The sequence below is a fragment of the Caenorhabditis remanei genome, chromosome V, assembly GCF_010183535.1.
Source record: "Caenorhabditis remanei strain PX506 chromosome V, whole genome shotgun sequence".
NCBI lineage: Eukaryota > Metazoa > Nematoda > Chromadorea > Rhabditida > Rhabditidae > Caenorhabditis > Caenorhabditis remanei.
This window is the reverse complement of record NC_071332.1, coordinates 4,344,799-4,358,618: the sequence shown is the minus strand read 5'-3', so window position 1 is coordinate 4,358,618 and position 13,820 is coordinate 4,344,799. Positions and strand designations below refer to the sequence as shown.

The window sequence follows — 13,820 nt, the reverse complement described above, 5'->3', positions numbered from 1 at the left end:
CAAAATCTGAAGGTCGAAAGTTCAAATACCTTCTCAAGTGGCCTCATGTGAAAGTCATGCATGAAAGAACGGTTTGCCATCACACAGTACAACATGTTATGATGAATCAAGAAACTAATAAATCTTCGACGAAAAATCATTATCATCATATCCCGACAGTACAAAAGGGAAACCGTGGTTTGTTGCGAATTGGTCGATTGACCAATTGTGGTTTCTTGGCATAAGAGAATACAAAAAACAGCGTCTCATTAATTTTTTCCAACTGATCTTTCTCAATTTTCCCCCACAACACAAACCACGATTATCTCGCTAATTTGTGAGAAGTGAGACTATAATAGGGTACGATTGATATCATTACGCCGCTTATTTTTGGTAGTATTTTTGTTTTTTGTCAGATTTTGATTTTGAAAAAAAAATGGAGGTACCGATGGATGATTCTCCTATTGTGCAGGATGGTGTACTTTTGGAAAGTGAGTTTTATTTTACTTGAAATAAATTTAGTTCTCAAATGTATTTGCAGAAGAAGAACTGATGAAAAAGACAAAGGAAGATGATAGAATGACCAACTGGCGTCTTGTTACAATAGCTGGAATTGTGTCTTGTTTGAATGCGGTGGAGAATTCGGTATTGGGTATTGGAGAGTGGCCGTACATGAAAGAGGTGAGCAATTTTGGCTGAAAATAGATAAAATTAAAATTTTTAAATATTTTCAGATCGATGAAAACGCTACGGCTCAATTTTTTGGTCTGGCTACGTCGGCTTCAAAATGTGGTCATGCAGTATTTGCCTTGATTTTTTCGATTTGGAGTTGGAAGACACATTCTGTCAGGTAACTTGGGAGCGATGCCATGACACTTAAAAACATTAATTTTATATAGTCGATGTAGATTTGGGGTTCATCCAAATCTTCATTTTAATAGTTGTCAATTTTTCGATAGCTCTGCCAGCTTTTGAGATATGCAGATTCAAAGAGAGCAAAAAAGGGTGAAGAGCGCAAAGAAGTTAGAGTGTCTAGCGTCTCTGCGTCTCTCCCTCTCTTTCTATTTTGGGGTTCAGCGGGTTGTAGGCTTCAAGAACGCGTATCTCAAAATCTAGAAGAGTTCTGAAAAAGTTGGCAACCGCAAAACAAAGCCCTAATTTTCTATCGAAATCAATATTTTCAAAATATTGGAAACGTTTTCTGACATCGTAACATAGATGCAAAGTTGACTACTTATTTTCATGTAACCTCACTTTGAAACTGTATATCTCAAGATTCAGAATTGCTACCAAGAAGTTGCTAACGAGAAAAATAAAGTTTGATCTACCTGAATTTTTTAAATTTGAAAAAATTCAACATTTTCAACGTATTTCAGAATCCCTCTTCTCGCCAGCCGATTCATTGCTATCATCGCTTGTATCATCTACCTTTGCATAGAATATGTACAACATGACAAGAGATATGTGCTGATGTCTGTTTATGTGCTACTAGGGATAGCTAATAGTGGGTTAATCTCTTTATATTCTCCCGTATTCAAAGAAATTTCAGGTGGCGGCACTGTCCTTCGAGGATACATCACGTTATGCTCTTCTAATGAAGATCGACCGAGAGCCTTTGCAGTTTTAGGACTCTCCTTCATTGTGTCAATCATAGTGGGACCGAGTGAGTTTTCATATAAAATTCTTGTTTGAAAAAATAAATTTCAGCCATTCAACTGCTCTTCTCCGCTTTTCCCTATCCCGGCCATGCAATCTTCCCCGGGATTCGTTTCCATTTATATTCTGCTCCAATCTGGATTTCTTTCATTTTGACCATCCTCACCGTCTTCGTTATTCACTTTTTCATGAAGGACATCATCAGAGAAAAATCTAAGAAGTTAAGACCAAGTGACTCTCAATCCAGTTTCTCCATGGAAAAAATGCGATACGCTTTCCAAAAAATCAAGAAGAGCAATCTGGACTGGAAGCTGATCGGAGTGTGTTTCTTTGTCAAAATGGCTGTAACCTTCTCTCATGCAACAATGAGTAGTATTGGGTCAATTTTATACATGGTGCAGTTTGGGTGGGATGGTACAACGACTGTTCAAGTGGGAAGTTTTACGATGGTCGTGTTTGGAGTTATGTCATCAACAGTGTTGCTTCTTTATATTTTCTGTCACTTGGGCAAAATGTAAGTTGGAATCTGAATCTTTGATTTTCGCATCTAGTTTTAAGATTTCAGTGTCCCCCAACACAAGATGTTCCTCTTCTGTACAATTGCCTTTGGCTCCGTGTATGTTATCACCTACCCCTATGAGTTCACCAGTACCCCGGTAGCCCGGTACAATGAAACAACTCGTGCGGGTTGTGACCCAAGGGAATACGATTGGTGCTTCACCGCTCTTGCAGTCAACCCCATCCTATATATTACGGTTTCTCTGCTAGTCGCTGGACCAGCTATCCCCACTATGAGTACCTCTCTAGACACGGTTTATTCAAGGATCCTTGGTAACATTGACCAATCGATAGCGCATGGAGCAATGACAGTGGTGGATGATGTGCTATACATGATAACTCCGATATTTCCAACGTGAGTTTTACTGTAATCGTCAAATCACTCTGAAAACCAAATTTCAGAACAATGTTCACCCTCTACGGTGTCGGTCCGCTATGGATCATCAAGTCTCTGGTATTCGTTGTGATAGCGCTGACGTGGGCGTTCAATTTCAAGAAGATCGAGAAGCACTTGTATTAATTGATAGATGATCCGCATATGTGTCTTGTACATTGGTTTATAATGAATGAAATGTTTGATTTATTTTTGGTCGAGGGGTCGTTTGCACTGAGTGAATTAGGATCAAACACTTGTGATGGTCTTATGATAAGGGCAGAATGTAATGTTGGTGTGAGGTCAAATAGTCAAGGGATCAAACGGATAAGGGATCCGCAATCAACGGGTATAGCCTATTGGTAAAATATAACAAGCTATCGAAAAGTTTTGAAGAAACTATGAACAAGATATGTCTATCACGTTACAGACAAGTTATGGCACGCTATGGGTAGCTTATGGGTAAGTTATGGACAACTTAAGGGTAAGTTACAAGCAACACTGTCAGACTTAACAAAATCAATTAAAGCATAGTTGCAAACCGGGACGGAACGGGCCGACCCGGACCGGCGCGAAACTTGCTAAAAACGCAATATTATAAGCTGAAAAATATGCCAAAATGTCGATCTCGGCGAGTTCTATGTCCGTGACCTACTACGGGCCGAATGGCTAGTTGTAAATGTCCCGCTGGTCGGGAAAAAGTGCCAAAAAACCATTCTAGCCCCGACCCGCGGTATCCTAACGAATAACCATCCGGCCCGTAGTAGGCCACGGGCATAGAACTCGCTGAGATCTATTTTCGTATATTTTTCAGATCATAATATTGCACTTTAAGCGAGTTACACGGCGGCCCGTGTTGTCCGTTTCGGCCCGGTTTGCAAGTATGAAATAAAGGTGCATAAAGGTCAACTCTGACTTTTTAATAGAATAATGAAAGTGTTTACGTGAGCTCATTTTCATACCGAAAGAATTTTTTGGTTCGGACCAAACTCCGCTGAGAACGAGCTGCTAAACGTGGCCGTAGAACATTCTAGAAATTTCACTTCGAAATGTTCGATGAGCTCACAGACAGTATTCTATGAAAATGACTTTATTCTATGAAAAAAATCAGAGTTGACCTTTATGCACCTATAATCTGACATCTCCTGACAAATTTCGAGATCTCTGTTTTCAATCCCAGACTATACACCTCGTTAGCAATCCGAACTATACGAAAACAGTGGTCCCTGGAGTGCTTTGTATCACGTTTTCAGTCTAGATAGCGTGATTTCTCATCTATCCACATAGCAATACACTTTTAGCTCTCCCAACGTTAATTGAGTAAGCGTGACTGCTGAGATTTATAATTTTGCTTTCCTCTACTTTTTTGCCTCACTTTACTTCTAATTTTTTTTGTTGGTTTTTTAGCCTCATATTACAAAAATGATTGCCCTGGAGCTCATACCACTTGGGATCATTTTATTGATTGTCGCATCGATTGGTATTGTTGGCAACACTATAATGGTGGTGGCGTTCTTTAAGTTTAAGTGAGATCTACATAATCAATAAATAAATATATCTCGATGAACACAAAATTCCAGAAAACTCAAGTCTTACTGTCACTTGTTCATCATGCTGACATGTCTAGCCGATTGCTTTCATAATTACGGCCAGTTGATCTTCACCGTCCATCTTTTCGGGGATTTTCAGACCCCACAATTCATATGTTCTCTTGTGAATATCCCGACGCTTATTGGTGTTATCAGTGGGTCCTGTTGGATGTTGGCATTAGGTCTTGACAGATTTTTCGCTTGTAAATGGCCGATCAGGTAACACTAGATAACAATCTGAAAATTTTCGTGGGTTTTTCAGCTATCGTACATTTGTCGGGAATACCTTCTACATCGCCTCCCAATGTGCGCTTCCAGTCATCTACACCTCAATTTTTATGTTTCTGATTTTTTTGGAAGTTGGTAGCACGTGAGGAACCTGGTTCATCAAGATTTCTATATATATAAATTTTCAGCCCAGTAACATGTGCTGTCCCCTTAGCAATGGGATCCCATACATTCGTCATTTGGTCTATCTCAAACATAGTTTTGAATGGAATCACTATGATGTTATATTCTATAGTTAATTGTTTTGTGCACAAGCAGGAGCATGGTAATTATTTATTCTTTTTCCAAAATTAGAGTGACGAGTTTGACGAGATATTTGTAACACATCAGTTTCTTGAAAACGAACGATGTCAGAAAATAGTCAGAGTAGTATTGTGGGCACAAAAAAACAACTGGAAAAGGCAGGTGTTACTTGATTATGAGTAATGGGATCAGAGCTTATTCAGTTTTTCGGGAATGTAACATAATCACAGTTTATGTAAACTAAATACCATAATCCAGTTGATTTAATCCAATAAAATTTGAAAGCAGAAAAGTTATTTTGCAATCTGAAATGAATAATGCGTTCTGCAAAAAATAAATCTGGATTTATTTTTTTGCACAACTAGAGATTTTCCAGACAATAGCTCATGTTCTGAAACTACGTAATAACAATAAGAAAGCCCCGCTCTATGAAATCAGGTCGTTTTGCAACTGAGACGTTTTACAACTGGTACAAGTTGGGAAACGTCTTAGGTTTGAAAAACAATAATGTCGTGTTGTAAAACATCTCAACCCAGGTATTTTCGCAACGCTTGCTCTTGTACAAATAAATACTTGTAAATAGATTCAGAATCCTCACGTCTCCAGCTTCATAGACATAAAACGTTTTCTATAACGACACCGTGCTCAGACTGACAAAACTGCTTGAACCCGAATAACGTGAATCCCTATTCCAGGCTTCAAAACCGTCTTCAAATCCATCTTCATCACAGTCACCCTAGTCATCGCCGGCTGGACAATCACATGCATCACCAACACACTCGTCGTACTCTTCATCCCCTCCGAATACTCAAAACAACTCGTGAACATGTATGCAGGTATCCCCGTAAACCTCGCCTGCTCTTCAAATATTTTCGTCTTTTACAAAATCAAGTATGATTCAACATACCTCTATCGAAAATGACATGTTATTCCTTTGTCTATTTTCAGTCTAGACTACCGCAGTTGCATCAGAAAACTTTGTTGCTGCAAGTGTGCAAAAGTGGCCGGCACTTCATACGCAGAAACAAAACACTCGACGACGGCTGCGCCATTACCCGCATAAATCTTCTATATAGAGTTTGTGGCTAGTGAACCTTTAGGGAAATCAAATAATCAGAAATATGCTCTCAGTCACATACATCATGAAAGCATTTTGAGTGTTTCTTAAAAATAAAGATTAAAAAATCATGTTTTTTCAAGACTAGACAAACACAAAATACGAGTGACTCTCCAAGAGCAAACACTATTTTCAGATCGGGAACTGTAAATATACAATATAAAAACACAGTCTTACTGATAACAGACAGTTAGTGACCTAATGATTCTTATTATTATTCTCCTCTGTTTCCTCGTTTTCCTCTTTCACCAATACTTCTGGCGACGCAGAGGCTTACCACCTGGACCCACACCCATCCCTATCTTTGGCAATTTATTCCAGCTCTCTGGCTCAGAAGCGCCTGGAATCTCCATATTCCAAAAATGGAAGGATCAGTATGGCCCGATGTTTACCTTTTACATGGGACCAGTCCCCTTCATCGTTTTGACGGATTACCAAGATATCAAGGAGACTGTAATTAAGGATGGGGAGACCTATGCGGATAAGTACCTGTCACCGGAGTTTAATATTTATTTTAGAGGTCTCAAACCCTTTAAAATACGTTGATAGTAGTAAAATAAGTCTTTTAGGTGGCGAATATGGAATAATGGATATCAGTGGAGATCGTTGGAGGGAGCACAGAAAGTTCGCTGTACTTCAACTAAGAGAACTGGGTGTCGGAAAGCCATTAATGGAGTCAAAGATTCTAATTGAGGCGGAAGAGATGATAAGGAAACTGAAAACAGCAGAAGTTATTGGGGAAGAATTCTTTCTTCAGGTAAATAGTTTTTTTGTGACTTTTTACGAACCGGAGATTCTGAAAAAAATCTTACATAAGATCAGTGCAAATCGGTTTTTTACGTAAAAATGACAAAAATAGAGAATTTTGGCTGAAAAACTGACTTTTTGGACAGAAATCCGGCATTGTAGCCTGATAATATGAAATTTCCGGTAAAAAGTCACATAAGAGCACTAAAAACGCTGTTTTGGCTTGAAAAATCGCTGAAAATGTCGCTATTTTTCAGTGGAATATCGGTTTTTGCTAAAAAATAGAACATTTTGACAGAAAAGCTGACTTTTTGCTTGAAAAAACGGGTAAATTGATTTCAGACCAATTTCAGAAAAAATTTCGCTCAAAATTGTCAAATTTTCAGTCATTATAAAAGATTCTGCTCCCGAATTACGGAGCAAGAATTAATTTAACTCTGAACTCAGAACTCTAAGATCCGGAGCATGGGCTAAACTACCATAATTATCATTTCCAGACCGAGATCGATGTAGCAGTTGGAAGTGTCATTAACCAATTTCTGTTCGGCTATCGATTCGATGAGTCTAAACTTCACGAGTTCGTAAAAATCAAGACTCTAGTCAATAATTTTATGGAAGAAGTCGGGAAGCCGCTAGGAGTTCTGGCGTTTACATGTCATGGGATACCACCGTTTATTGTGAAGATGATGGTTAGCGGGTTAGTATTTCAGGATCGTAACATTGTCTTGGGTTACTGTACCCGTATTTGTCAGTAGATGTAATCTCACATACTAGTACGGTAGCTTGAGCACTTCATCCCGAAACCATCGTCCTCAATCTTCAGAATCGAGGAACAAAAACGCGAGCTCTTCGGTTTTCTACGTGCCCAGATCCAGGATGCCAAAGTCAGAATCAATTATGAAGAGGAGCATAATGACGATTTCGTGGAAGCCTATCTTCGGAAAAAATATCAACGTGAACAAAACAACGACTTTGAAAGCTACTGGTGAGAGAATTTGTGACTAAAGTGATCTGTCGAAGCATTTGTGATTTCATGTTTAATTTATGGTTTCTCTTTCTTTTTTCAGCGACTCTCAACTCGAAAACGTGTGTTTCGATATCTGGGCCGCTGGATTTGACACCCTCGCGAATACACTGGGCTTCCTATTTGCCTACGCTATCAATTATCCGGAAATGCAGGTCCGAGTGGACTAAAAATAACAATGTAAAGACATATTTTTAGAAACTGATTCATCAGGAGATTGACGAGTACTTGGGTCATCACAGACGGCTTCTGACAATGTCAGACAAGAACGCGCTGGTTTATTTCAATGCGTTTGCAAATGTACGTGAGATTTTGCAACTTTTTAGCGGAGATTAGGTTTGAACTACATATATTCAAAACAAGGAAGGAATTTGTTCCACCTGTCTGGAATAGGAACTTCTGACAAGATTCTGACGGGGCTCGCTGAACAGAGAAGTAAAAGAAATTATAATTTTTCCAAAAGATCAAAAAATCAAATGCAATCTTTAAATGTCTTCGGAGATCGTCAGAGATTAGTGTTCCAGGAAACCCAACGCCTCGCCAATATCCTCCCGATGAACCTTCCACATGCCCTAACAAAAGACGTCGAGTTAAAAGGTTACCATTTGAAAAAGGGTACCGGTGTGATCCACCAGATTGCGAATGTCATGACCGATGAGACTGTAAGATAACAACTAAATATTCTCTGACTTTGACTCTTTTAAGATCTTCAAGGACAGCTACCGTTTCAACCCATCGCGCTTCATAGACGAGTTCGGGAAGCTCAAGAAGATCGAGGAGCTCTGCCCTTTCTCCATGGGCAAGCGACAATGTCTCGGCGAAGGGCTTGCCAGGATGGAGATATTTCTGCTGGCCGCTAATCTCTTCAACTATTTCGAGGTGATTCATGACAGATCACTTTTCGCCTGATACTTAGAAATAGCTTGGAAAACTTTATTTGCAGTTTCTTCCTGCTTCCGACGGGGGATTACCTTCGCTCTTCAAGGATTTCAGTCTGGTTTCTCACGTCATTTCATTCAAATGTCGAATCAGATCGAGAGATGAATAAAGATTTCACTAATAGAGTCGTCATGTTAAAATTTAGTATAAATACATGGAGTTGACACCCGCAATGTTCATTGGTCTCGTATTAGTATTGCTCGCGGAGTGCAAAATAATTTTCAAATGAAAAAGATTGGTCTCTTGATCTCCTCTCCCTCCCTATAGTATTTTCTCATTAAGATAACAATCTTTGAAAATCGCAGGGAATACCTTTCCGCGTAAGATAATTCCCCCAATTTCTTTTCCTCTTTTCGTTTCCGAAGTGGACTTCCCATAATTCCCTTTCTGATCTAAATGTCCAAGTCAATTCCAATTCCGTTCTTCTCCTTCTCTGACGAAAAATTGGTGTAGATCATTTGCTGCTTCCGTCGAATCAAGAAGAAAGTCAAGTCACAAAACAGACGGCGCCCCGATATCACTTGATAACAACGCCTCCCCCCCTATTCACAAATCAGAATCTGTTGAGAGAGAGGGGGATTCTGACAACAACAACCACAAATTTTTTGCTTCGAGCACTGTCTACGTGGTCGAGGCGGGACCACGGCTCCGCCCCCTTCTCATCTAAGAGACGCCGCCGCCTGTCATTAAGATATTATGTTGCCGCACGACGCCCGCTTCTGACTAGAAAATAATCCAGTGTGTGTATGTGTGTGCCCGCTCCGTGTTTAGTATGCTCTGCTTCTCACCAGGTGAGCAGACGACACTCCTCTTTTTGATACGAGCTTTGCTCACAGAGTCACACATATCAAGCACATTTCACATCACTGAGGAGTTCCCCCTCTTCTGTTTTTCTTGGAAAACTCAGGGACTTTTGTTGTGCTGTTCTGAGTTCTGACACGGGGAGTTCTGACTTGGGGGGGGGGGCAATATTTGTAGTACTGACGGACGCTATTTTTGATTCTGAGAAGCTCGGAGTCTTCTCGATAGCATAACAGGAATAATATCAACAAATAACTCCATTCTATTCCACGTCTTCTGTCTTCTCGAAGACCATCCTTTGTGATTTCTGCTGACACTCACACAAAACATCTGTCGTAGATACAGTCTTCTTTCCATTTTCATTATCTTTTGTCTTCCCCTCTCTTCATCACAGTGTCTCAGATTGGAACTGATCTTTATGTCGTCCGTAGACCATATTTTGTAGAAGAAGACACTCCCCACGTCATCTGCTATCATTCCAGATATGATGGAAATCGTTCCGCTCAACCTTCAAACAACGCTCAACCTTTTCGCGGTACCGTTGCCACCGCCGCGCACAGTGTGCAAGATATGCGGACTTCCTGCTCACGGAGTTCATTTCGGAGTCATGGCTTGCAGAGCGTGTGCCGCGTTTTTCAGGTACTCGTGTGTTTTTTTGACAGACAGAATGAATTTTATATACTTCCTCGTTTTTCAGGAGATTCGTGGTGCTGAATCTAGATTATGAATGTCTGAAGGATAAGAGCAAGTGCAGTCTTAATAAGATTCGGAGGTATGTCTCTGACCAGCGGGTTCTGACTTCGAACATTTTTCAGAAGCTCCTGCCGTCACTGCAGATTCCAGAAGTGTCTAAAGATGGGAATGACAGCAGATAGTAAGTTAGCCATACAGTAGGCTCCGCCCAATGAAAGTGCCTTTTAGATACCGTAACCCATTTTCTGATTTTTGAATTTAGATTTTAAACTAGGATTAAAAGAAGAATCATACTAATCCCGCATTTCATTCTATTTATATTTAAAGTCCATTCACATCACTTCCTCCTTTCAGATGTCCAATGGAATCGCGACGTCTACTCCACTGACTTACGATACAAAAAGATTAAGACACCTGAGCCGAAAAACGACGAGAATGATTTAACCATCGCGTTGCCCAGCACAAGCACATGCCTCTACTCTCTTATAAAAACACAGGTGATATCAAAATAGGCACATAAATTTAATACCCTGACAGATTTGATTTTCAGGATCAGCTTTACACCAAATCGGTTCTCTCTGAGATCAACTACGACAATATTGAGCGTGATATGCATCGAATGTTTATGTCCGACGTCCCTTCGACAGATCACGGCTACTTTGCCTCGTTGAGCCCCCTTCATAAAATTGTCGAGGGGCTTCGACTGGTTCGAAAGTCACAACGAACTGCAGATATCAAATTCGAGAATCGTCTATCAATGGAAACGCTGGTCCCGCATTGGAGAGCTCAAGCCAAGAATACGGCGATTCTCTCTATGCACTCTATGGCTTTCCGGGATATTCCGTTGACCGAGAAGTCCCGCATTTTCAAATCTCTTTGGCAGAATATCTATCGGTTTGAGAGAATTCAAATGTCAACTGAAATATTTGGAGAGAACTGTGTTAGTGAGAAAAAGCTAGCGATCTCCTGTGAGAGAGCTATCCAACTGGATTCTCTCTTCTTTGATATTGAAGGCGTCGCACAGAACAAACTAAAAATAACACTACAGTAAGATTCTGACCAATCACAACAATTGTTATCACAAATCACAAGTTTCAGAGATTACAAGGCATTCGCCGAGAGATGTGTCGAAGAAGTGGCGAAACCTTTGAGTCAGTTGAAACTTTCCATCGAAGAAGTGGCCTATCTAATCATTAATTTTGTATTGCATAATGGTAATTAGTGTTGTGTGTCTATTTAAATAAAATTTTTTCAAATTTTTCAAATTTCAGAGGAGAAAATCATCGGGGAATCCTTCGATATCTGTGACAAATTCCGTGATTCCATAGCCGACGATCTTCATGAGTACTATCGGAAGAATGATATTGTGAACTATGCATCGAGGATCACAAAAATGATGAATACCATCGTGGCGATGAAGAAAATCCATTATGATGATCTCGGGGGAACTTTTGTGACGAACACTCGGAATGCGAAGGAGGTGGAGGTAAAGGTGGAAGATGATGATGAAGAAGAAGAAATAATAGTTGATTGATCTCTTTTTTATTTATTTTGTAAATATAAATACTCTTGAAGATATCTTTGAAAATATTAATAATAATGATCACGATACCAATACCGATGTAATGTAAATAAATAATTTATTTGTAAATTCAAACCAAGAAAGCCGGTGACATTTGATACTCTTGAGCGGCGTCGTTCACATCCGGAAGACATGTTGGAATCTTGAAGCATGGCGTAAAGTGACATTTGACTTCTATCATCGCGCACTTCTCTTCGTGATCACACTTTTTGGTTGCACAGGAAGGGACTGGAATTAAGAGAGGGTGAACTTTATCGAGTGGTGTAAACAAATTAGACATTAGAGCAGCTCAAAGTTTGATCAGAGTGAGATGGGATACGGTAGGAACTGAGAGAGTGTGCAGCTATGTTATGAGTTGCCGAGTCGTTTAGATTTTTTGAGCAAGTATAGAGCAAGTATAGTACTTTAATTTTGTAATTGACAACTTTTTGAGAACTCTTTTAGATTTTGAGATAAGCGGCTTCAAAGATAGGAACCTGAAGTTGAGAGCGCAGAGAGGCTAGACTGCCTGGTTTCTCTGCGTCTCTCCAAGGATCAAAAGCTATCGAAAAAATTGCAATTTGAAAAATGAAAACCTAGATTTCATCTAATTGCTCCTTAGAATTTGAAAATTTCATATTTTTGAGATATGCGTCTTTAAAGTTAGTGGGATAGTGACAGAATAGAGACGCAGAGAAGCTAGGGTGTCTGATTTCTCAGTGTCTCTCTTTCTAGAACCTGACCAGCCTATTGCCAAAATTGAGGGACATTACTCCAACAGTTTATATCTGCACAGGGGAAACCTGTACAACAAAGTTGTCAACTTTAAAATTGTAGATCAGACATTTAGTATCCAACATGTCGTGAAACCTTCCAGAACCGATTCTGATTAAAAATCAAAAATCTGCGCGACTATTGAACCGAGATCAAACTAGAATTACCGTATTCCACCCCGCGTTTTCTGCCTTATCTCCGCTAATTTCTATTCCTGTTCTCCCCCTCTCTATTATCCTGATTCACCTTTCATACAAATAGGCACGTACTCCCAATCTCCGGATTCCCTGTTCTTCTGTTTCACAGGTTGACACTCGGTGAACGCGTGGCACATATTATTCTCACAGGCTTTTCTCAAATTCTCCTTCTCGACGAGTTCGTCATGCGACAAGACTTCATGCGGTAGAGACTCAGAACTAACCATCAAAATGACCATAAACATGTATTGTAAGGTTATGAAGTGAATCTGGAATTGCTAAGTTTGGGGTGACTGGCTAAAATAATTTTTGAGCAAAAAACTAACCATGTTTAGTTAACACCAAGAAGAAATGAATTGAAATGAGCAAAAAATTTATCGAATTGTTTTTCTTCTCGAAATTTTATTTCAATTGTTGGCTTCTCGTTTTTTCTACAACCGGAACGTCACGCTAGATTAAGTTTTTTTGCGTTGCTCACTCTATTTTTTTTGACTTTGTTCAACCAAGCATGTTAACCATTTTCCATGTCTATTAGCAATATTTAGCACATCATTATGTGTACGTGCCGAATCGAGAATTCATAAACTAAAAACACTTTCTGAAATCTCAAAGATGCATCACAGGTGAAAGCAAAACGCGGATAATCTATTCAAAGAACACGCAGACTAGAGGATTATGCACGCGAAAGGCTCTCTCTGGGCAACCACTGATCGTATGATTTTGTGAGTGTGTCTAACTATAAGTCATAATAATCCTTTAGTGAACGACAGATCTCTCCTCGACGAAAGCATTTCCTGACGTTTTTTTGTGTCTAGAGCACAATCTGAGAATTAGAATGAGAAAGGGGGAGAGAGTGGCTTCTGAAACTTTTGAAAACGCACGTGGCGAGGGAAAGCCTGAGGTTTAACGGGAACAATTAAATCAGAAAACCAGAAATCTTCTCCGGTAAGAAAACTGGGGGGAATAGAAAAAATGTTTAGGAAGCAGGAATTACAACTGCGATTCCCGCCATACATAAAAATGTATTGGAATAAAACTACAATAAAAAATGGTAATTGTTTTTAAGTCCAATAGTGTAGACCACCGAGATCCTCTTACAGACACCCTTCACTTCAGAAGGAAACGAAAGAATAAGTTAAAATATTGGGTAAACCTAGAGAAGACTTCCCATTTACAGTACCGATCGACTCCAATTTCTCGAGGATGTGCGGATTTGGATCCAGGACGTTTCAAACCTGGACGGGACGTATAGAAGTTGAGACATTCGGTAACCTTGGCATT

General features: G+C 39.7%; 5 protein-coding genes across 5 annotated transcripts; 4 read left to right on the top strand and 1 right to left on the bottom strand.

Moving 5' to 3' along the window:
• Nucleotides 1-415: 415 nt before the first annotated feature.
• On the top strand, nt 416-2,713 carry GCK72_017230 (uncharacterized protein; the record flags this gene model as incomplete). Its single annotated transcript, XM_003097593.2, has 8 exons — nt 416-470; nt 521-660; nt 714-829; nt 1,356-1,483; nt 1,529-1,642; nt 1,687-2,149; nt 2,201-2,548; nt 2,596-2,713. 8 exons carry the CDS (start codon nt 416-418, stop codon nt 2,711-2,713), a joined length of 1,482 nt encoding a protein of 493 aa, XP_003097641.2.
• A 1,275-nt stretch (nt 2,714-3,988) lies between these two features.
• On the top strand, nt 3,989-5,749 carry GCK72_017229 (uncharacterized protein; the record flags this gene model as incomplete). Its single annotated transcript, XM_053731962.1, has 6 exons — nt 3,989-4,092; nt 4,147-4,374; nt 4,418-4,525; nt 4,572-4,708; nt 5,382-5,577; nt 5,635-5,749. 6 exons carry the CDS (start codon nt 3,989-3,991, stop codon nt 5,747-5,749), a joined length of 888 nt encoding a protein of 295 aa, XP_053580875.1.
• A 255-nt stretch (nt 5,750-6,004) lies between these two features.
• Nucleotides 6,005-8,622, top strand: GCK72_017228 (uncharacterized protein; the record flags this gene model as incomplete). The annotated part of the gene is made up of 9 exons (XM_003088855.2): nt 6,005-6,323; nt 6,373-6,560; nt 7,048-7,247; nt 7,374-7,535; nt 7,618-7,729; nt 7,773-7,874; nt 8,099-8,236; nt 8,280-8,453; nt 8,518-8,622. 9 exons carry the CDS (start codon nt 6,005-6,007, stop codon nt 8,620-8,622), a joined length of 1,500 nt encoding a protein of 499 aa, XP_003088903.2.
• A 1,176-nt stretch (nt 8,623-9,798) lies between these two features.
• Nucleotides 9,799-11,541, top strand: GCK72_017227 (uncharacterized protein; the record flags this gene model as incomplete). Its single annotated transcript, XM_003090950.2, has 7 exons — nt 9,799-9,953; nt 10,012-10,086; nt 10,130-10,188; nt 10,362-10,504; nt 10,558-11,054; nt 11,106-11,221; nt 11,279-11,541. The coding sequence occupies 7 exons, from the start codon at nt 9,799-9,801 to the stop codon at nt 11,539-11,541; spliced, it is 1,308 nt and encodes a 435-aa protein (XP_003090998.2).
• Nucleotides 11,542-11,659: 118 nt separating this feature from the next.
• GCK72_017226 (uncharacterized protein) lies at nt 11,660-12,784 on the bottom strand (the record flags this gene model as incomplete). Its single annotated transcript, XM_053731961.1, has 2 exons — nt 11,660-11,817; nt 12,589-12,784. The coding sequence occupies 2 exons, from the start codon at nt 12,782-12,784 to the stop codon at nt 11,660-11,662; spliced, it is 354 nt and encodes a 117-aa protein (XP_053580874.1).
• Nucleotides 12,785-13,820: the final 1,036 nt, after the last annotated feature.